This window comes from Oncorhynchus gorbuscha, linkage group LG08, assembly GCF_021184085.1.
Source record: "Oncorhynchus gorbuscha isolate QuinsamMale2020 ecotype Even-year linkage group LG08, OgorEven_v1.0, whole genome shotgun sequence".
NCBI classification, from domain to species: domain Eukaryota; kingdom Metazoa; phylum Chordata; class Actinopteri; order Salmoniformes; family Salmonidae; genus Oncorhynchus; species Oncorhynchus gorbuscha.
The window spans coordinates 43,143,161-43,167,562 of NC_060180.1; the positions used below are offsets into that span (position 1 = coordinate 43,143,161).

The 24,402-nt window shown below is 43.0% G+C and overlaps 1 protein-coding gene across 1 annotated transcript in view; it reads right to left on the minus strand.

Annotated features, from left to right (window-relative positions):
* The window catches only part of LOC124040652 (sterile alpha motif domain-containing protein 10-like), a 155,663-nt gene that overhangs the window by 91,236 nt on the left and 40,025 nt on the right, over positions 1 to 24,402 (minus strand). Inside the window, exon 2 of the mRNA XM_046357734.1 lies at positions 8,907 to 9,082. Coding sequence (XP_046213690.1) covers positions 8,907 to 9,082 — 176 coding nt within the window. The remainder of the gene's footprint in view (positions 1 to 8,906; positions 9,083 to 24,402) is intronic.

The window sequence follows — 24,402 nt, forward strand, 5'->3', positions numbered from 1 at the left end:
CAGTGACACAAGCCTACCAGACGAGCTAAATTACTATGATTGCTTCGAGGCAAATAACACTGAAACATGCATGAGAGCACCAGCTGTTCCCGGAAGACTGCGTGATCACGCTCTCCGCAGCCAATGTGACTAAGACCCTTAAACAAGTCAACATCCAGGATGCTGGCTTTCTAGGCAGAGTTTCTATTTCCAGTGTCTTTGTTCTTTTGCCCATCTTAATATTTTATTTTCATTGGCCAGACTGAGATATGGCTTTTTCTTTGCAACTATGCCTAGAAGGCCAGCATCCTGGAGTTGCCTCTTCGCTGTTGACGTTGAGACTGGTGTTTTGCGTGTACTATTTAATGAAGCTGCCAGTTGAGGACTTGTGAGGCTTCTGTTTCTCAAACTAGACACTCTAATGTGCTTTGTCCTCTTAATCAGTTGTGCATCTGGGCCTCCGACAACTCTTTTTATTCTGCTTAGAGCCAGTTTGCGCTGTTTTGTGAAGGGAGTAGTACACAGCGTTGTACGATATCTTCAGTTTATTGCCAATTTCTCGCTCGGAATAGCCTTCATTTCTCTGAACAAGAACAGAATAATGAGTTTCAGAGGAAAGTGCTTGTTTGTTGCCATTTTGAGCCTGTAATCGAACCCACAATTGCTGATGCTCCAGATACTCAACTGGTCTAAAGAAGGGCAGTTTTATTGCTTCTTTAATAAGAACAAAAGTTTTCAGATGTGCTAACATAATTGCAAAAGGGTTTTCTAATCATCAATTAGCCTTTGAAAATGATAACCTTATAAACGGATTTAACACAGCGTGCCATTGGAACACAGGAGTGATGGTTGCTGATAATGGGCCTCTGTATGCCAATGTAGATATTCCATAAAAACTTTGGTATTTTCCAGCTGCAGTAGTCATTTACAACATTAACCATGTCTACACTGTATTTCTGATCAATTTGATGTTATTTTAATATGCAAAAATGTGCTTTTCTTTCAAAAACAAGGACATTTCCAAGTGACCCCAAACTTTTGAACGGTAGTATATGTGAGAATTCTATTCAATGACTAGAGCTGGGTGTTCAACACCATAGTGCCCTCAAAGCTCATCAATAAACTAAGGACCATGGGACTAAACACCTCCCTCTGCAACTGGATCCTGGACTTCCTGATGGGCCGCCCCCAGGTTTTAAGGGTAGGTAACAACCCACCACCACGCTGATCCTCAAAACAGGAGCCCCTCAGGGGTGCGTGCTCAGTCATCTCCTGTACTCCCTGTTCACTCTGTGATCACGGCCAGGCACGACTCCAACACCATCATTAAGTTTGCCGATGACCCAACAGTGGTAGGCCTGATCACCGACAACAATGAGACAGCCTATAAGGAGGAAGTCAGAGACCTGGCCTTGTGGTGCAAGGACAACAACCTCTCCCTCAACGTGATAAAGACAAAGGAGACAATTGTGGACTACAGGAAAAAGAGGACCGAGCACACCCCACCCCCATTCTCATCGACAGGGCTACAGTGGGGCTACAGTGGAGCTGGCTGAGAGCTTCAAGTTTCTTGGTGTCCACATCACTAACAAACTAACATGGTCCAAGCACACCAAGACAGTCTTGAAGAGGGCTCAACAAAACCTATTCCCCCTCAGGAGACTGCAAAGATTTGTTATGGATCCTCAGATCCTGAAAAGGTTCTAAACCTGCACCATTGAGAGCATCCTGACTGGTTGCATCACTGCCTGGTATGGCAACTGCTTGGCCTCCGACCGCAAGGCACTAGAGGGTGTAGTGAGAACGGTCCAGTACATCCACTGGGGCCAAGCTTCCTGTCATCCAGGACCTCTATACCAGGTGGTGTCAGAGGAAGGCCTTAAAAATGGTCAAAGACTCCAGCCACCCTGGTCATAAACTCTTCTCTCTGCTACCGCATGGCAAGTGGTACCCGAGCGCCAAGTCTAGGTCCAAGAGGCTTCTAAACAGCTTCTACCCCCACGCTATACGACTCCTGAACATCTAATAAAATGGCTAACCAGACTATTTTCATTGCCCCCCCCCCGATTTTATACCATGAGTAACCTCATCTCATCTCAACTCTGTAGCGGTACCCCCTGTATATAGTCTTGCTATTTTTATTGTACTGCTGCTACTTGTTACTTTTATTTCTTATTCTTATCCATATTTTTTTAACTGCATTGTTGGTTTGGGGCTCGTAAGCAAGCATTTCACTGTAAGGTCTACACCTCTTGTATTCGGCGTGTGTGACTAATACAATTTGATTGGATTTGCATGTCAAATTGTATGTTCCTTTTGATGGCATAGAAGGTCCTTCTTGCCTTGTCTCTCAGCTCATTCACAGCTTTGTGGAAGTTACCTGTGGCGCTGCTGTTTAGGCAGAGGCATGTAAAGTTGTTTCTGTGCTCTTGGGCAATGGTTTCTAGATGGAATTTGTATTTGTGGTCCTGGCAACTGGACCTTTTTTGGAACACCATTATTTTTGTTTTACTAAGATTTACTGTCAGGGCCCAGGTCTGACAGAGTCTGTGCAGAAGATCTAGGTGCTGCTGTAGTTCCTCCTTGGTTGGTGACAGAAGCACCAGATCATCAGCAAACAGTAGACATTTGACTTCAGATCCTAGTAGGGTGAGGCCGGGTGCTGCAAACGGTTCTAGTGCCCTCGCCAATTCGTTGATATATATATGTTGAAGAGGGTGGGTGGGGCTTAAGCTGCATCCCTGTCTCACCCCACGGCCTTGTGGAAAGTAATGTTTGTGTTTTTTGGAAATTTTAATTTTAACCACACACTTGTTGTTTGTGTACATGGATTTATAATGTTGTATGTTTTTGCCCTAACATCACTTTCCATCAATTTGTATAGCAGACCCTCATGCCAAATTGAGTCAAAAGCTTTCTTGAAATCAACAAAGCATGAAAAAAACTTTGCCTTTGTTTTGGTTTGTTTGTCATTTAGGGTATGCAGTGGGAATACGTGGTCTGTCATACGGTAATTTGGTAAAAAGACAATTTTCCATTTGCTTAGTGCAATGTTTTCACTGAGGAATTTAACTAGTCTGCTGATAATGATATTGCAGAGGATTTTTCCCAAGGTTGCTGTTGACGTATATACCACTGTAGTTATTGGGGTCAAATTTGTCTCCACTTTTGTGGTTTGAGGTGATCAGTCCTTGGTTCCAAATATTGGGGAAGGTGCCAGAGCTAAGGATGATGTTTAAGAATAGCCAATTGGAATTTGTGATCTGAATATTTTATCATTTCATTGAGGATACCATCAACACCAAATGCCTTTTTGGGGTTGGAGGGTTTGCATTTTGTCCTGTAGTTAATTCGATGTAATTGGAGAATCCAGTGGGTTCTGGTAGTCTTTAATAGTTGATTATAAGATTTGTATTTGATCATGTGGTCCTTCTGTAGCTCAGTTGGTAGAGCATGGCGCTTGTAAAGCCAGGGTAGTGGGTTCGATCCCCGGGACCACCCATACGTAGAATGTATGCACACATGACTGTAAGTCGCTTTGGATAAAAGCGTCTGCTAAATGGCATATATTATTATTATTATTATTATGTACTGTATATTTTTTGCTGTTCTTTGCTATAGGGCCAAAATGATTGGAGAAGCGGTTTACCCATCTATCCCATACATCTCCGTTTTGGATAGATAACTCTTTGTGTTGTTGATTGTTTAGTGTTTTCCAATTTTCACAGGAGTGGTTAGTGTATGGATTCTTTAATTACATTGAGCTTATTTTTTGCATAGTCTATTTCTGTATTGTTTGGGTGGCATAGTGGTTAGAGCATTGGGCCAGTTAACGTAAGATTGCTGGATCGAATCCCCAAGGTGACAAAGTAAACATTTTCTAGGTCTCTTTTTTTTGGGTTGGATAGGTTTCTCAATTTCTTTCTTAGATTTTTGCATTCTTCATCAAACCATTTGTCATTGTTTTTCATTTTCGTCTGAGATTTGTTTGAAATGTTTAATTTGATAGGGAAGCTGAAGTATAAAATATACTGTTTAGGTTTTCTACTGTCAAGTTTACCCCTTCCCTATTTGAGTGAAACGTTTTGTCCAGGAAGTTGTGCAGAAGGGATTTAATTTGTTGTCGCCTAATTGTTTTTTGTTAGGTTTTCACCCTACTTTCTTTCCATCTATATCATTTCTTAATATTATTCAGTTCCTTTGGCTTTGATGCCTCATGACTGAATATTTCTCTGTTCTTGTAGACTGTGATTTTGCCGTGATCTGATAGGGGTGTCAGTGGGCTGACTGAACGATCTGAGAGACTCTGGGTTGAGGTCAGTGATAATGTAGTCTACAGTACTACTGCTATGAGCTATAGGTGTACCTACCATAGGAGTCCCCTCCAAAGCCTACCATTGACTATGTACATACCCATCATACGACAGAGCTGCAGGAGTTGTGATCCGTTTTTTTTGTTATGTTGTCGTAGTTGTGTCTAGGGGGACATATGGGGGAGGGAATGCTGTCACCTCCAGGCAGGTGTTTGTCCCCCTGTGTTCTGAGGGTGTCAGGTTCTTGTCCAGTTCTGGCATTTAGGTCGCCACAGACTAGTACATGTCCCCGGGCCTGGAAATGGTTGATCTCCCCCTCCAGGATGGAGAAGCTGTCTTCATTAAAGTGTGGGGATTCTAGTGGGGGGGATATAGGTAGCACACAGGAGGACATGTGTCTCTGTTTCCTTTTGAATTTCTAGCCAAATGTAAAATGTTGCTGTTTTGATTAATTTAATAGAGTAAGTTAGGTGTGCTCTGTTCCATATTAGCATAACCCCTGAGTCCTTTCCCGGGTCCACACCTGGTAGTTTAGTGGATGGGACTACCAGCTCTCTGTAATCTAGAGGGCAACCAGTGGGTCCATATCCTATAATCCATGTTTCTTGTAGGATGACAAAGTCTGTATTTCTGATTTCTTTGATGATGTCCAGGTTCCTGCTCTTTAGGCCAAAGGCAGATGACCTCAGACCTTGGATATTCCAGGATGAGATAGTGAAGGCTTTGTGTTCCATAAAGTGTCTAATGTTGTCAGCCGTGTGGTTTGGCCTCAGACCAGTAAGTGTGAGCAGAGCCTGCTGAGCATCAGTTACATGCCATTGGCTTGGTCTAGTGTAAGAGTGGGGGTTGGGCCTGTTAGCCTATTCACTGCCTGGGCGTATGTGTGACTTTCATCTTGAGGCCCTGTTTGCAGGCGTGGGGGGCATGGGGTGGGCATGAGGGGCATAGGTCTGAATCGCGGGGGCCTAAATGGGTTGTGGGCATGGTTGACTTGGCCGGGTGTTGATTGGTTGGGGTGTATTGGTGTGGACTTGTCTGGTGGTGCTGTGGTCTGGATGTAAGTCCTCTCGAATTGGGTCCTGCCGGAAGAGTGTCTCACTGGTCTGGGCGTGGTGTCAATTGATCTGTTGCTCCAGTGTGAAGTGTTGGGGCTGCGGTTGAGGGCGATGTCCTTTAGGGTCCGGGAGAAGGTTGGCACTGCTGCCTTGTATAGGTGTACCTGGTCGTAAAGGCTAATCAAGTCCAGGGTGGAGCCGTGGGCCAGGTAAACATTTGATTTTGAGGCACATTCATGGTAAATACTTGCATTTACACGCTGTATGGTAGCAGGGTGGAGATAGCCACGCTGTACGGTGGGGAAAGTAGAAGAAGCTTTTTTTAATCACTCCCTTGAGTGCTGTGGCCACCCTTTCCTGCTGTGCTCTCAGGTCGTGTGTGCCTGTGCAAATTATTATTTGGCTCGGTGAACCTAGTTGGTCCTCAGAGAGAAGGTCTAGGGCGTGCTGGGGTTGTCAGGAGGGCTATCAGGGCGGCTGACAGGGGGGTGCTCAGAGGGTGTTCGATCCCCTGGGCTTGGGGTTCTCCATTTGTCTGTTCTGCTGTGATGTTAAGGATATGGTCAAGGTCTGGGGTGGAGTGTTCTGCTCTCTCTCATTCTCCCCTCTTTTTCTCTCACTCTCTCCCTGCCATTGGCAGTTAGTTCCCTCAAATGAAACCCAGTGATATGTTGTCAGCAGAGAGAATGTAGAAGTGGACACGGTGTATTGATCTTGGTTGGTGATGTTTATCGATCGCTCTACAAAACATTATGAACACCTAGCATCAAGTAGCTTGGTCACGAAAATCAGAAAAGCAAACAAATTAATTGTTTACCTTTGATGACCTTCGGATGTTTTCACTCACGAGACTCCCAGTTACACAATATATGTTCCTTTTGTTCCACAAAGATTATTTTTATATCCAAAATACCTCAATTTGTTTGGCACGTTATGTTCAGAAATTCACAGGAAAGAGCGGTCACGACAACGCAGACAAAATCCAAACATTATCCGAAAATGTCCACAGAAACATGTCAAACGTTTTTTATAATCAATCCTCAGGTTGTTTTTAAAATATACAATCAATAATATATCAACCGCAACAGTCTTTTTCCAGTAGGAGAGGGAAAGGCAATGGCTGCCCAAACTCTGTTGCGCCAAGCAAAATGCTGCGGGCACCCTGCGATACAATGACGCGATGTTAGCTTTCTCGCTCTTTAAAAAAAATAAAAGCCTGAAAGTATGTCTAAAGAGTGTTGACACTTTGAGGAAGCGACCTCTCACTCACATCGCTCTCAGTCATGTGATTGGGTCTTTCTTACATGTCTGTCGGGGACGCAACTGCGTGCTTCCTTATCCAATTCAGAGGTGCATATTGAAGATATTGGAAGAACTGTCCACATTTACTTTGTCAGCCAACAAGATGAGTAGGCCTAACGAACAGCAAAAGCAATATGTCAATCTACTATCCCCCATAGTACAAAAGCTGACCTATTCTTCACGAGAAATAAATATTCCTAAACATAGTCTGGGACAGTTGTGGGAAGCGATAGATCCCAAATGAATACAACCACTACCATCGAAAAACCTGTTTGAAGCAATGAGCCTGACACAACAGATGAGAATGTTTTGCTTAACATTTTGATAAACTATTAGGCTATTTCTTCACATTATAAGCGCAGCAATGTGAACACTGTAGCATGTATGTTCTATTAGCAGGACAACACCATTCTCGAAAGTGACCACAACTGTGATTATGCAGGTAATTTTATTATAAAGGTGCATTTTTATGTTGTAAATGATCTTCCCCGAACTTGAAACTCACGCGCTGCGTGTGTGTACAAGTTCGGCAAGTTATTTGGACACTTTAGTTGTGATACTAACCTTATCAAAACATATAGGCTCATGGGCTGCGTGAGGTGATTTGAAAAAGTCACAAAAAAAGCATACACTGTTTGCCATTCACAAGATATAATATATAAATCACAAGTGATAGGCTACTATTGTCACCTATCACACTATTCTTGATTTAATCTTGTCTTTACATACATGATTACGATTATGATTATTTAGACCCCTTGAAATAATATAGACCCCTTGATTTTTTTCCACATTTGTTACGCCTTATTCTAAAATGGATTCATTTTTTTACCCTCATCAATCTACACACAATAAAGACGAAGAAAAAAGTTTTTACATTTTTTTATATCACATTTACATAAGTATTCAGATCCTTTACTCATTACATTGTTGAAGAACCTTTGTCAGTGATTACAGCATTGAGTCATCTTGGGCATGTCGCTACAAGCTTGGCACATCTGTATTTAGGGAGTTTCTCCCATTCTTCTCTCCAGATCCTCTCAAGCTCTGTCAGGTTGGATGGGGAGCATTGCTGCACAGCTATTTTCAGGTCTCTCCAGAGATCTTAGATCGGGTTCAAGTCCGGGCTCTGGCTGGGCCACTCAAGGATATTTAGAAACTTGTCCAGAAGCCACTCCTGCATTGTCTTAACTGTGTGCTTAGGGTCATTGTCCTGTTGGAAGGTGAACCTTAGCCCTAGTCTGAGGTCCTGAGTGCTCTGGAGCAGGTTTTTAACAAGGATCTCTCTGTACTTTGCTCCATTCATCTTTTCCTCGATCCTGACCAGACCCTGACGCTGAAAAACACCTCCACAGCATGATGCTTCCCCCACCATGCTTCACCATTGGGATGGTGCCAGGTCTCCTCCTGATGCCAAAGAGTTGAATCTTGGTTTCATCAGACCAGAGAATCTTGATTCTCATGGTCGGAGAGACTTTAGGTGCCTTTTAGTAAACTCCAAGTGGGCTGTCATGTGCAATTTACTGAGGAGTGGCTTTCCGTCTGGCCACTCTACCATAAAATCCTGATTGGTGGAGTGCTGCAGAGATGGTTGTCTTTATGGAATGGTTCTCCCATATCCACACAGGAACTCTGGAGCTCTGTCACAGTGACCATCTGGTTCTTGGTCACCTCTCTGACCAAGGCCCTTCTCCCCCGATTGCTCAGTTTCGCCGGGCTGGCAGCTCTAGGAAGAGTCTTGGTGGTTCCAAACGTCTTCCATGTCAGAATGATGGAGGCCACTGTGTTCTTGGTCCTTCAATGCTGCATAAATGTTTTGGTGCTCTTCCCCCAGATCTGTGCCTTGACACAGTCCTGTGTCGGTGCGCTACAAAAAATTCCTTCAACCTAATTTCTTGGGTTTTGCTCTGACATGCACTGTCAACTATAAGACCTTACATAGACAGGTGTGTGCCTTTCCAAATCATGTCCAATAAATTGAATTTACCACAGGTGGACTCCAATTTAGTTGTAGAAACATCTCAAGGATGATCAATGGAAACAGGATGCACCTGAGCTCCATTTTGAGTCTCGTAGCAAAGGGTCTGAATACTTATGTTAAGGTATTTCTGTATTTCTCATTATGGGGTATTGTTTGTAGATTGCTGAAGACTTTTTATTTATTTAATCCATTTTAGAATAAGGCTGCAACATAACAAAATGTAGAAAAAGTCATGGGGTTTGAAAACTTTCCAAAGCCAAACTATGCCCACTATACCTGTATGCCCTTTGAGCCAGGTTGCTGCAGTAGTTTGACGGCGCGTGTATACGTGTTCATCTGTCCCCTCCCATCATGCCAGGTGAGACTAGACGCTGGCCGGCGAGGCAGTTGGTAGCTTAGCTCCTCTGCAGAAACGGTTTGCTCCAGGGATGCATGGCAGAAGCTGAACGCAGCTGCAGACAGACAGACAGACAGACAGACAGACAGACAGACAGACAGACAGACAGACAGACAGACAGACAGACAGACAGACAGACAGACAGACAGACAGACAGACAGACAGACAGACAGACAGACAGACAGACAGACAGACAGACAGACAGACAGACAGACAGACAGACAGACAGACAGACAGACAGACAGACAGACAGACAGACAGACAGATTAGTTTATTAGACGTTTGAGAAACATGGATGCACTTCTAATTCTGACGTGAGACCGAGAGCTTGTTGAATAAAATCCCCAAAACCATTCAGTTAAAAACACTCTCAGTCATATGTGGCCATGTCATAGTAGTCATAAAACATACTGTATATATAATAAGATATCACTTACGGAAAATAAAATATGGTTTAAAAATATTAAACTCAAATCCAGGATTAATTGAACAAAAACTCTTCAATCACAATATGACTACTACTACAGTTCTATAACTCTGATTTACTGTAGCCCTGCCCTTTCTCTCCTGCCCCTCTCTCTCTCCCCAGTCTCTATTTACATCTGTGTATCATAGTGACAGAGAGACAGTGTTAAGTTTTGAACCAAAAGGACAATTCTGGTGTAAATCTGCTCATAGCTGACAAGCCAGAGACTGTTCCGTAGAGCAGAGGTGATACAGAGTTCAGAGAAACATTATGGAGAAACAAAAAAAGGAAGGAAAAGAGACTGAAGAGAGAACTGTATTTCAGAGAGCAGTGATGTTTTTCCTGTCTGCTTCTGCTTTCTCCCCCATCCTCTGCTTTCCCATCTCTGTAGATTATGTGGTCCCTCTCTCAGCTGTCCTATGTTGTTTGTCTGTGGGGTTGAATATCACAGAGATTACAGCAGGGGAGAACAGCAGAAAGACAGGGTGAGAGAGAGGGGGTGAGAGGAGGAGACAGAAGGGATATAACAGCAGAAAGACAGGGTGAGAGAGGGGGGGTGAGAGGAGGAGACAGAAGGGAGAGAATAGGAGAAAGAGAGGGTGAGAGAGGGGGTGAGAGGAGGAGACAGAAGGGAGAGAACATGAGAAAGAGAGGGTGAGAGAGAGGGGGTGAGAGGAGGAGACAGAAGGGAGAGAACTGGAGAAAGAGAGGGTGAGAGAGAGGGGGTGAGAGGAGGAGACAGAAGGGAGAGAACAGCAGAAAGAGAGGGTGAGAGAGAGGGGGTGAGAGGAGGAGACAGAAGGGAGATAACAGCAGAAAGAGAGGGTGAGAGAGGGGGGGTGAGAGGAGGAGACAGAAGGGAGAGAACAGGAGGAGAAGCATTCAGTGGGCCTTCCCAGTAAACTTAGCAGGGAGAGAGAAGAAGAGGAAGGAGAGTAGAGAGTCCTGTCAGTGAACTGTAAATCGACTGGTTATGGGCGAAGAGAGAGAAAGATGGAGAGAGGAGGAGGAGTAGAGCGATAGAGAGAGTGGGAGAGACGGATAATGATTTGGTGAATAACTGAGGAATGCAATATATTCCAGTCCCTTTGAAAGTGTTCCAGATAAAGAGTGTCTACAGGTTTTAGTGGTTTATTACCAGCACCAACCATATACCCAATCTATTCCAGTCCCTTTGAAAGTGTTCCAGATAAAGAGTGTCTACAGGTTTTAGTGGTTTATTACCAGCACCAACCATATACCCAATCTATTCCAGTCCCTTTGAAAGTGTTCCAGATAAAGAGTGTCTACAGGTTTTAGTGGTTTATTACCAGCATCAACCATATACCCAATCTATTCCAGTCCCTTTGAAAGTGTTCCAGATAAAGAGTGTCTACAGGTTTGAGTGGTTTATGACCAGCACCAACCATATACCCAATCTATTCCAGTCCCTTTGAAAGTGTTCCAGATAAAGAGTGTCTACAGGTTTTAGTGGTTTATTACCAGCACCAACCATATACCCAATCTATTCCAGTCCCTTTGAAAGTGTTCCAGATAAAGAGTGTCTACAGGTTTTAGTGGTTTATTACCAGCACCAACCATATACCCAATCTATTCCAGTCCCTTTGAAAGTGTTCCAGATAAAGAGTGTCTACAGGTTTTAGTGGTTTATTACCAGCACCAACCATATACCCAATCTATTCCAGTCCCTTTGAAAGTGTTCCAGATAAAGAGTGTCTACAGGTTTTAGTGGTTTATTACCAGCACCAACCATATACCCAATCTATTCCAGTCCCTTTGAAAGTGTTCCAGATAAAGAGTGTCTACAGGTTTTAGTGGTTTATTACCAGCACCAACCATATACCCAATCTATTCCAGTCCCTTTGAAAGTGTTCCAGATAAAGAGTGTCTACAGGTTTTAGTGGTTTATTACCAGCACCAACCATATACCCAATCTATTCCAGTCCCTTTGAAAGTGTTCCAGATAAAGAGTGTCTACAGGTTTTAGTGGTTTATTACCAGCACCAACCATATACCCAATCTATTCCAGTCCCTTTGAAAGTGTTCCAGATAAAGAGTGTCTACAGGTTTTAGTGGTTTATTACCAGCACCAACCATATACCCAATCTATTCCAGTCCCTTTGAAAGTGTTCCAGATAAAGAGTGTCTACAGGTTTTAGTGGTTTATTACCAGCATCAACCATATACCCAATCTATTCCAGTCCCTTTGAAAGTGTTCCAGATAAAGAGTGTCTACAGGTTTTAGTGGTTTATGACCAGCACCAACCATATACCCAATCTATTCCAGTCCCTTTGAAAGTGTTCCAGATAAAGAGTGTCTACAGGTTTTAGTGGTTTATTACCAGCACCAACCATATACCCAATCTATTCCAGTCCCTTTGAAAGTGTTCCAGATAAAGAGTGTCTACAGGTTTTAGTGGTTTATTACCAGCACCAACCATATACCCAATCTATTCCAGTCCCTTTGAAAGTGTTCCAGATAAAGAGTGTCTACAGGTTTTAGTGGTTTATTACCAGCACCAACCATATACCCAATCTATTCCAGTCCCTTTGAAAGTGTTCCAGATAAAGAGTGTCTACAGGTTTTAGTGGTTTATTACCAGCACCAACCATATACCCAATCTATTCCAGTCCCTTTGAAAGTGTTCCAGATAAAGAGTGTCTACAGGTTTTAGTGGTTTATTACCAGTTTATTCCAGTCCCTTTGAAAGTGTTCCAGATAAAGAGTGTCTACAGGTTTTAGTGGTTTATTACCAGCACCAACCATATACACAATCTATTCCAGTCCCTTTGAAAGTGTTCCAGACAAAATGCTTTCATCAGCCAGCACCCTTTCACAGTGAACTAAACTGGCCTCTGTTTAATAAAGTGAACCTCCTGGCTAGGGAATGGAATCCACAGTAATATACAGGATATACCCAGTACTATACAGGATATACACCTCTTCATTAAGGATCCAATGTTTATCTCAATGTCAAATCATTTAGGGGCAAAAATTAAGTACCATAATAGCTTCTTAGCAAATGGCAATTTCTCAAGCAAGAATTTTGCTCTGACTGTCTGGGAGTGGTCTGAGTAGGGAAGGGAAAACAGAACGTGCTATTATTGGCAGTGTAACGTGGTTCCTCTGTTGAATGAAGAGAGTCAGACCGAAATGCAGCGTGTAGGTTATTCATGACTTTAATGAAGGAATATCGCGGTACATGAAATAACTGATAAATACAAAAACAACAAACGGAACGTGAAACCTATTACAGCCTATCTGGTGACAGGAACAAACACCCACAAATTACAACGCGAAAGTCAGGCTGTCTAAATACGGTTCTCAATCAGAGACAACAACAAGCACCTGACTGATTGAGAATCGCCCCAGGCAGCCAAGCCTAACTAGACACACCCCTAATCATACACAATCCCAATACTACAAACCCCAATACGAAACACAACATATAAACCCATGTCACACCCTGGCTTACCCAAACATATACCAAAAAACACAAAATATAATGACCAAGGCGTGACAGGCAGAGAGGTTTAGAACTCTCTTTCTTATTGGTCTATTAACTCAGTCATCCCATCAAAATAGGCAGAGATTTCAGGCAGTCATTTGAACATGTCTAACACTGAAAGGGCATTATCATAATTTTCACAATAATATTCCAACCTCATAGTGTGGAAATATATAAAAATAAAAATAAAGACATTTTTGACTGCACTGAGCCTTTAAGACCAGCCACGCATGATTAACTACTGTCCCCACCTTCATTGACACAACACTATAACTGACATCAGAGCTTATGGTTTCATTTGCAGGTCACTCTCAACTCACAAGCATTTCGCCACACTCGCAATAACATCTGCTAACCATGGGTATGTGACAAATACATTTGATTTGATTAGAGTGTCTTCTATCCAGAGAAGAAGGTTTGAATGACCTCTGATATTCACTGCAGAGCAGTAAACGACACATCATCATTGGTGAAAGGTGAGAGAGACTCAGAGTCAAGGGCAAAGCCCAAGGGGATATGTGCAGTCAAATTGAACAGAGAATGTTTCTCAGATGACACCCTATACTTTCTAGTGCAGTACATTTGACAAAAGCTCAGAATTAGTGCTCTTTATGTGTCACGGGATTCTTCTGTTGAAGGAAAGGCGGACCAAAACGCGACGTGGTTTCTGTTCATCTTGATATTTAATTAAAGAATGTACTGAACACTGAATACTAAAACAATAAACGTCCGTGAAGCTAAATGAAAACTAAAATGATGACACAAGCAATCAACATAGACAATCACCCACAAACAAACAGTGCAACCCAGGCTACCTAAGTATGATTCTCAATCAGAGACATCTAATGACACCTGCCTCTGATTGAGAACCATCCTAGGCCGAAACATACAAATCCACAAATCATAGAAAAACCAACATAGACTGCCCACCCAACTCACGCCATGACCATACTAAATAAATACAAAACAAAGGAAATAAAAGTCCGAACGTGACATTATGGGAAATCAGGTGTTTAATATAGTTTTAAAAAGTTGTCTCCAATGTGTGTTTCCTGGTCTCTTTTATGACGCAGTCTCAGTTGTATACTTGTGTGTGCCATAGCACTCTCTCTGTACCTTTCCTACGATTCAGCAGGATAGAGTATATATCTCCTTGGCCATCTGTCTGTCAACATTTATGTATATTTGATCAGATTGGAGCCAGGCCATCTCCCCCATCTCGACCTCCTCAGTAAGTGATGTTGTGTTAAGTGCTACAGTCGTTCTCAATAAAATATGTTATCACCTAGAGGGGAGAGGGAGGAGAGGAGTGAGGGAAGGAGATGAGAGGAGGTGATTAGAGGAGGAGAGGAGAGTGACCACGAATGGAGGGAGATGAAGGAGACAATGAAAGAGAAAGGAAGAGTGGGTGAAAATACAGAGGAAAGTTAAAGATGCTTCACTAGAATTACAGTCTTCCATCTAGAGGAGGATTGAAATACCTCTGATGTTCACTGCAGAGCACTAAACTGCATACAGGGCCTTCTGAAAGTATTCAGAACCCTTTGACTTGTTTCACGTTGTTACGTTACAGCCTTATTCTACAATGGATTCAAATACAATCTACACAGAGTACCACATAATGACAAAACAATTATTATTTTTAGAAAATGTTGCACATTTATTACAACTAAAAACAGAAGAACCTCATCTACGTAAGTATTCAGACCCTTTGCTATGAGACTCGAACTTGAGCTCAGGTGCATCCTGTTTCCATGGATCATCCTTGAGATATTTCTACAACTTGATTGGAGTCCACCTGTGGTAAATGAAATAGATTGGACATGATTTGGAAAGGTACACCGCTGTTTATATAAGGTCCCACAATTGACAGTGCATGTCAGAGAAAAAGCCAAGACATGAGGTTGAAGGAATTGTCCGTAGAGCTCTGAGACAGGATTGTGTCGAGGCACAGAAGATCATTGAAGAGCATTGAAGATCCCCAAGAACACAGTGGCATCCATCATTCTAAAATGTAAGAATTTCGGAACCACCAAGACTCTTCCTAGAGTTGACCGTCCAGACAAACTGAGCAATCGGGGGAGAAAGGCCTTGGTCAGGGAGGTGACCAAGAACACGATTGTCATTCTGACAGAGTTCTAGAGTTCCTCTGTGGAGATGGGAGAACCTTCCATAAGGACAACCATCTCTGCAGCCCTCCGCCAATCAGGCCTTTATGGTAGAGTGGCCAAACGGAAACCCCTCCTCAATAAAAGGCACATGACAGCCAGCCTTGCATTTGCCAAAAGGTTCCTTAAACTCTCAGACCATGATAAACAAGATTCTCTGGTCTGATGAAACCAAGATTGAGCTCTTTGGCCTGAATGCCAAGCGCCACATCTGGAGGAAACCTGGCACCATCCCTACGGTGAAGCATGGTGGTGGCAGCATCATGCTGTGGGGATGTTTTTCAGTGGTAGGGACTGGTAGACTAGTTAGGATTGAGGGAAAGATGAACAGAGGAAAGTACAGAGAAACCCCGAATGAAAACCTTCCCCAGAGTACTCAGGGCCTCAGACTGTGGCGAAGGTTCACCTTCCAACAGGACAACGACCCTAAGCACACAGCCAAGACAAAACAGCAATGGTTTCTGGACAAGTCTCTGAATGTCCTTGAGTGGCCCAGCCAAAGCCCGTTCTTGAACCCGATCAAATGTCTCTGGAGAGACCTGAAAATAGTGACGCTCCCCATCCAATCTGACAGAGATTGAGAGGATCTGGAGAGAAGAATGGGAAAAACTCCCCAAATACAGATATGCCTTGTAGCGTCATACCCAAGATGACTTGAGGCTGTTATCGCTACCAAAGATGCTTAAACAAAGCACTGAGTAAATGGTCTGAATACTTATATAAATTGTATATTTCCGTTTTTTAAATTGAATGAATTAGCAAAAAAAATGTAGAAAAACCGTTTTTTTTGCTTCGTCATTATGTGGTATTGTGTGTAGATTGATGAGGGAAAAAAACGATTGAATCAATTTTAGAATAAGGCTGTAACCTAACAAAATGTGGGAAAAGTTAAGGGTCTGAATACTTTCTGAAGGTACTGAATGTTTCATTGGTGAGAGACTCAGAGTCAAGAGCAAAGCCCAAGGGGAAAAGGGATAGAAAAAAAAAAAACATTTTACCAGGTCAAACTACCTGGACTCTATTGGAGCGCGTCCCCATCTCCACTTAACCATATCACAGCTAAAGCTTTTGAAATCTCCAAGCTATTCCCCTTTTTAAAAGACAATAAGTTATTATGTCTTGTACCATGGAAGGTTGTTCCAATCCAAATCCCACGGTAGAATTCCATAGCACTTTTGAACAGTACTCATTTGCTCCAAAAGAGGACATTCTAATACTGCGGGCTAAAAACATCCACTCCCACATTTTGGCCACATAATCTGAGAGCGGCCGAAACTTCATTTTGCAGTAATTTCACGCTTTCTGTAATACATGAAACATAAAACGCTAAATATAGAGTGGAAAGCAGAAAATACAAAGCAGATTTTCCCTAGGTCTACGTCTAACTGTGGTCTAAATTATGTCTCTCAGCAAATGTGTTTATGGAGTAGGACCAGGCTATTTACCTTCGTCCCTTAAATTAGACCATCTCCCAGAGCGGAGCAGGGGAAGGGAGGCAAGAAGCGAAATCTAGAAATATAGAAATAAAACCCTATCTTTTTTCAAGGCACAATCACTGGCCCTCAATCCTGAACACAGATTGTATATGTGCCCTGTAGCTCTCAGAAACGGGGGAAATAATCGCCCATCGGTAGAGTAAAGAGAAGTGTTGAAAGGTCAATGTACAAAATTCCAGACTTTGACCTTAGCACTCAGTCTCTCCGGGCACCGTGTCTATGAGGCCGAGGGGGCACAGTGTTAGACAGTGTTAGGAGGAGAGGACTTGCATTCCCAGTGAGAGTGAACGTCCCAGCTGGTGATCTATATAAGCCCATATAGATGTACAATGTGATAGTACGGAGGAAACAGAACTATTGATTATCTCCCACTGTGTCACACATTTACACTTCAGATAACACACGCAGAGATACTTTCTCCTCTCCTTTCCTCTTCTCTCCCTCCCTCCTAAGTTCTATCCAGGACTGACTAGCTCCTTCACCCCTGAACATCATAGAACTGCCTCAGGCTGTCTGTTTATCGTCCTCCTGGTATGAAGCTAAAGGGTGATAACAAGGGGTGACTCTAGAGAACTGTCAGGATGGTGACCTACTAAGAGGATAAAGGGGTGAAGGAATAGTGGGATGAGTAATATGGAGGGCTGAAGGTAAACAGATATGTAAATGAGGGAGAAATGTGGTGATGAGGGCATAGACGAATGGTTAGAGCAAATGATGAGAGTAAACCATCTCAGGTTCATCCCACTATTCCTTTACTCTTTCATCATTTGCTTCAACCATTCGTCTGGATCAGAGGAGGCTGCTGGGGTGAGGTCGGCTCATAATAATGGCTGGAATGGAGCGAATGGACTGGCATCAAACACATGAAAAAACAAACATGTATTTAGTGTGGTTGATTCCATTCCACCTATTCCGTTACCAGCCGTTACCACGAGTGCGTCCTCCCCAATTAAGGGGCTACCAACCTCCTGTGGTCTTGATATTACGAAGTAAACACTCACAGCTCTGAAATAGGTGTAATCACTATAGTCTAAAGACAAACACGCACACTAAAGAGAAGTACCTTCGGCAATAGCCTGCAGAGTCTTGCAGGGCGATAGCTGGGATGGGGGGAATCAGTGAGCTCCTTGGTCTAATCATCAGCTTCAACTAAAAATCACAGGTCTCTAACGAATTTAGTTGATTCTCAATACTTGTTTTAATGTAGGCTGGTGGAAGGACTGTAGCTTGCATGGACAGCAAAGCTCCATTGTATCCACCCACACACTGGTCTGCAAGTGATGTAAGTAGAGTGGACTCCAGTTCATTGTAATGGTCACATGGAGTGTGTAGATCGATACCGCGCTCCCCTGCCGTGACCTCAAACCACAGAGAGATGGATTGACTGTCCTCAAGCTCTAACCACTACCCACTGACTTACTACCTGTGTGTATGTGTATGTCTTTTCCAGGGATGGTATGCATTGGTGAAATAACCATTGTTGGCTATGTATATGCTAATGATCTGTATTGAACTGCACTATAGATACGTGTACTGTATAAGTTCAGCCTGCTTGTCCTAGATTAGAGTCCTACCGCTACCATAGAGCCCAGTGGCAGCCTAGGCAAGAACTCATGCAAATCCTGTTCATGTATAATCATATTTAGATGTTTTTATTTTCAATAGTTACATTTGTGTTGATCAAATCTTGATATCATGAATTGGTTCCTGCCCGTACATAGCTGAAAATCAGTGTTGTCAACAAGCCGGCTAATGCTAGCTAGCCGGTGTTTGTTTTAATTAGAAATACATTACTACTGACTTTGGGTTCTTTTTCACCAACGGTGACCAAGAGGAGGCTTATGCATCCAGAGCTGGCACACTGCCAGCTTTTTCATTGCTTAGGAGGTAACTTCTCAAGTAAGGAATAGGCTTTACTCTGTGGGGAGCTCAAACGTCATCACAGTCCCAACACAGAGAATCTGCAGATGGTGGAGACGCCCTGGAGCCGCCTGCCTGCCTTACCTTCCTGTCTTTAGACATGCTGAGCTGACCACCACCGTCGCTGACCATCTCAATCAATTAAATATTATTTGAAACATGCTGTCAAGGCTGTGGGTAACTGGTGAAAGGAGTCAGGCGCAGGAGAGATGAGATGCGTGGACAAGGTATTTAATACAAGACAACACTAGTATAAACACAATACTATGGTGCTGGAAAAATACCGGTACCACGACATAAACGGGCTTAATAACAAAACCCGGCAACAAAATGCCGTCAGTAACAGCATGAACAATAAAACACGCACATAAAAATGGGGGAAACCAGAGGGTTAAATAAGGGGGGAATTGAAAACAGGTAGAAAACAAAGACAAAACAAATGGAAAATGAAAAGTGGATCGTTGATGGCTAGAAGGCCGGTGACATCGCCCGCCGAATGCCGCTCGAACAAGGAGAGGGACCGACTCCAGGGGAAGTTGTGACACATGCTTTGCAAACAACAGGTGAAATGCTTACTTATACAAGCCCCTCCAAACAATGCAGAGAAAAAAGATCCGAAAAATAATAAAAAGAAGAATAAATATACAAAGTGAAAATAAAATAATGGGCAAATATTGCTGACGTTGAGGGAGAGGTTGTTGTCCTGGCAACAACCTGCCATGTCTCTGACCTCCTCCCTATATGCTCTCATCATCGTCAGTGATCAGGCCTACCACCATCATGTCGTCTGTAAACTTAACTATTTCATGTGTATGATCACACGTTTGTGACCATTGCTGAATGGTCCCTGCAGCGTACCATTGCAAATATGTGATTGGAACAGTAGCATCAGATCGCGTCTAAACAGTATTGTTGTCTGAAAAGCATCTAAAAGCATTTGTACTGATGAGAAATAAAGATCTCCACAACTTTATTCATCAATTTCACCTTCTATAGGACTGCAAACCTAATCATCAAAGCATCTCACGGAGGACATCACACAGCCAAACTCCTTCCAAAAACCATTCTAAATAACTGGTTGTGCTGACAAAACACAAAACATTAGTTAGCGACCAAACAGCTAGACTTGATTACAATCTCTGTTGAGTACAAGGGACTAATGTAATGTTGTTTTGAAAAGAGATGCGGCTAAAATCTTTACGATGGGGAATTTATCAACAAATGGGGGGCAAACACTAAAGATGTTCATAAGCTAAATGAAAATACAACTGGCAACCCTGAGGTACCAGTTACAATCTGATGCCAAGTTGATGCAAAGTTCAAAACAACTGGGATCTTGGAAGTGGGAACTCAGAAATCTGTTTTGAATGGTCATCCAACTCGGAATTCCAACTCAAGAACTCTCGGGGGCCACTTTCTACAGCTCCGACTGTCCGACTTGAAGATCACTGACATCATGATTTGACCTCATATTTTTCCGAGTTCCAATTTGTCTTGAAAGCACCATAAGTCAGTCGAGTGAACCTTCACCTCGTTTTGTTATAACATCTTTGGTCTGACAGAAGCTTACGTGAAGGAAGCTTACATGGCGCCACACATACTGAAGCTGGCAAAAATTATAGCTAAGGATTAGCTATTTTAAACACATCATATGTGTCCATTACAATCTTTGCAAGAATCGGAATGCATTATTTGTCACCAGTACTTGAAAATGTGAATAAAACAGTAAATACATAATGCTCCATACATACGGTGTGCATTCTAAATGTTTTCAGACCACGTGAATAAAACAGTAAATACATAATGCTCCATACATACGGTGTGCATTCTAAATGTTTTCAGACCACGTGAATAAAACAGTAAATACATAATGCTCCATACATACGGTGTGCATTCTAAATGTTTACAGAGTTACAGTTCATATAAGGACATTTGTCAATTTAATTAAATTCATTAGGCCCTAACTTATGGATTTCACATGCCTGGGTGCAGCCATGGATGGGCCTGGGAGGGCATAGGCCGATCTCGCAGGTGAAGAAGCTGGATGTGGAGGTCCTGGGCTGGTGTGGTTACACATGGCCTGCAGTTATGATGCCGGTTGGACATACTACCAAATTCTCTAAAATGACATTGATGGTGGCTTATGGTAGATAAATTAACATTCAATCCTCTGTCAACAGCTCTAGTGGACATTCCTGCAGTCAGCATGCCAATTACATTCTCCCTTAAGACTTGAGCCATCTGCCCAATTCTCTAAAATGATGTTGGAGGCTGCTGATGGTAGAAAAATGAACATTAAATTATCTGGCAACAGCTCTGGTGGACATTCACTCAGTCAGCATGCCAATAGCACACTCCATCAAAACTTGAAAACATCTGTGGCATTGTGTTGTGTGACAAAACTGTACATTTTAAAGTGGCCCTTTTATTGTCCCCAGCACAAGGTGCATGTGTGTAATGATCATGCTCTTTAATCAGGGGTGTGGACAAACAGTCCATTTATATTTTCCAACGGGCCTATACATTTGGGTGAGATTTCTTTCTCGCCTGAGTAGCCTCGTTTCACTGCCAAAATTTAAATTAAACCATCTTGTGTTCAGTGAAATAACGACATAATGTGAAATACTGGTTGCCTAATCAAATAATTAACATCCAATCACATTAACCGTTACTCTCTCACAGGAAACCTTCACTCTTGTGCAAACATTTCGAAACTAAACATGACAATTTGAAAAATAAGCCACGGGAGTTTTTTTGAGCGAGAATAAAAATGACTTTCGAGTAGTAAGACATGTATAAAAAGGCTAGAAGCGACAGATATGGTGAGCTACCGAGTGGCTAGGACAGGCAATCCCCATACTAGCAGTTGCTCCCAATGCCACTTGGGTACAGTTGTGACGGCCCTGAATTTTTCTGAACCGTCTCAGTGCAGCTCCTTCCAATAGGGCGCTTTCCCTTTAATTCCCAATTAAATAGCCAGCATCAGCTGCGCAAAAGTGGGTTTTGTGATGGAGACGTGACTGAGGATGTGTTCAACCCTCAGTTCCGAAGCTTCTCTATTCCGTTTGTTTTGTTGCCGTTAAACGTGTGTTTTGTTGCCTAATAGAGTTTACCCAGGATCGGATCCACTCTTTGCGTCCCTGGACTACACCTCTCCGTTCTTCGTGGCCTTTCTCCGCTGGAGATCTATTGGCGGATTGGATTGTCTGACTGACCGACTGACTACCACCTTTTTGTATACGGTATTTCATTTGTTTGGATATGATGTATACTGTGATTTGTGTAGTTAGTGGTAGTTGAGGACTTAATTAAGAGTTGATCCGCTTTAAGGTTCTGTGGTAAAGTAATTGTTATATTGATTGTATGTTTAATACTGGGTTTACGCTACACGGAACGAACGGACAAACATCGCGTGACAAAAGTCACTTGAGTTCACTGAACTCCTTTACCGGGCGGGACTCTTTTTAGGCCCGAGGTACAGGACATTTCTGGAGGAACCAGAACTCATTGTGATATTATTATATATGTGTGTAATTGTTGTTGCTAATACAACCCACGCAACAGAATATAATTGTTTTTGAAGTTCTTTTCAATGTTTTAAGGGTTTATGAAAAGTTTATTTCCATCCTGACTTTTACATACGTCCTTTGTATTGGTGTAGACTTGACGGACCAGATGGGACTCATTCCCACCCAAACTAAAAGGAGAAACTAATGTTTTCTCTGGTAGGCACAACCTACCTGGCACCCCTATAAATAATAACCTCAAGTCAAAACCGTTACATAAAATGGCACCCCAGATGGGACAGCTCAACATTGAGAACTAACCAAAGCAAATATTTTGTGTGGAATTAAAACAATGGATTCACCCCAAGATAATGTGCTCATCCATGTCATACCTGTCAATGGGAATACACAGGGCCATTCTGACCATCAAGCTGACAATACAAATCATAATGTGAATGGAGATAATGGAGTTGCTTTGGGCCAGAGCCCTGGGAATCTGAATGCTCGGCCTGAGCCACAGGCCACAGGAGGTCTAACCAGTTACTCACTTATTGACATGGATCTGTGTGGAAGTACTGAGCTAGCCCTCCCTCTGACACCCAACCTTCCTCCATTGTCTGGTTTATCTCCAGAGGTTGTAGTCTTACAACTTCAAGGTGACATCCTTGATATTCGTCGGACTCAACAACATCTCCAAACTCTTATCCACCATAATTTCAAATGTCTGAGGGAAGAGCAACAACAGAGTGCCATGGAATTCAGAAACTCACTGAGCACTCTAACCCGCATGCTGACAGAGCTCAGTGAGAGTGGAAGACGGGAAATTACTGGTGCCCTGGACAGGCAGTTTGACTACCAACGAAACCAACTCACTGCCACTCTCCAATGGCGCCTGCAACATCACCACACTGAGGTCCTCAAGGACGTTAATTCTGTTTTTTCTCCCATGGTTAACACTGTAGGCCACTTGCAGAGAGAACTCTCTAATTGTGTTAAAATGTTGGATGACGTGTCTGTGGACATGGCCTCCATTAGGCACAACTCCTTACACAGAGTTTCTCTGGTGTCCACTTCTGTTCAGACCACTGAGGGCCAAGCTAGCACCTCTGAACAGCCAAGACAAGGCCATGCTACAGTCACCACTGTCGATGGACTGGTTCGCTTGGGACAGCAGTTTGAGAAGGACAGAGAATGCCAACAGCAATATGACCAGAGAAAGAAACAGACACCCAAACAGTTGCCCAAGACAGACCATCAACAACAGCCAGAGTCTCCAGCCAAGACCTCTCTCATGTTCTGTTGGAGATGTAGCCAAAAGGGACATTCTTCAGCTAGATGTCCAAGACCGTATCAAGTAAACCCTTCCAGAAACCACAAATCACAACAGGCCAACACACCTAACTCTCTTCGCAGCAATAACCATCCTTCTCTGGGTGCTTTAACCAGAGCTGAAACCCCAAGAGTCACTGCCTACGCCCCCCCATCGACATCCCCTTCCTTTCAGTTAATACCGCACCAATCAGAAGCTAAAAAGTTACATGATTGGGGTTCAAATGTGGCACTCTTCTCTGCCGTTGCTCCGGTACCACTAACCCTTGATAATCCTTCTGACGATCTCCTTTTACAGGCTGTGAGAAGAGCTCAGCTGGAACAGCCAGAGGAGTTACGGCTGTTGGAACAGCTGCAGAATAATGCTGATGTATACTTTAAAGCTAGGACGCACCGGGCTCCTGAAGCACAAAATATTCCTTACACAGGAAATGCCGATCAAGCTAAAGCCATATCGTTTGTCCCCAGCGAAGCTAATCATCCAAAAGGGACTCATAAATGATATGTTAGCACAAGATATAATAGAACATTCCTCTCCCTGGGCTGCTCCTGTTGTCCTCATCCCAAAAAAGACTGGTGGTCTTAGATTTTGTGTGGACTATAGGAAGACCAACAATGTTTCTCAGACTGATGCCTATCCTCTTCCTACCATCCATGAGATCCTGGAGTCATTGTCTGGCGCTGTTGTGTTCACTACCCTTGACCTCAATAGTGGTTATTGGCAGGTTGAGATGGACCAGGAAAGCAAGGATAAGACTGCTTTTGTCTGTGCTGAGGGCTTGTTTTCCTTTAAGGTGATGCCCTTTGGATTAAAGAATGCCCCTGCCACTTTCCAAAGACTCATGGAGATTGCGTTAGGTGAGCTCAAAGGGAAGATCTGTTTCGTCTACCTGGACGATATAATTATCTACTCTCAGAACAGAGAAAGACACTTTCAAGATCTTCAAGCAGTGTTGGACAAGCTAAGAGAAGCTGGTCTGA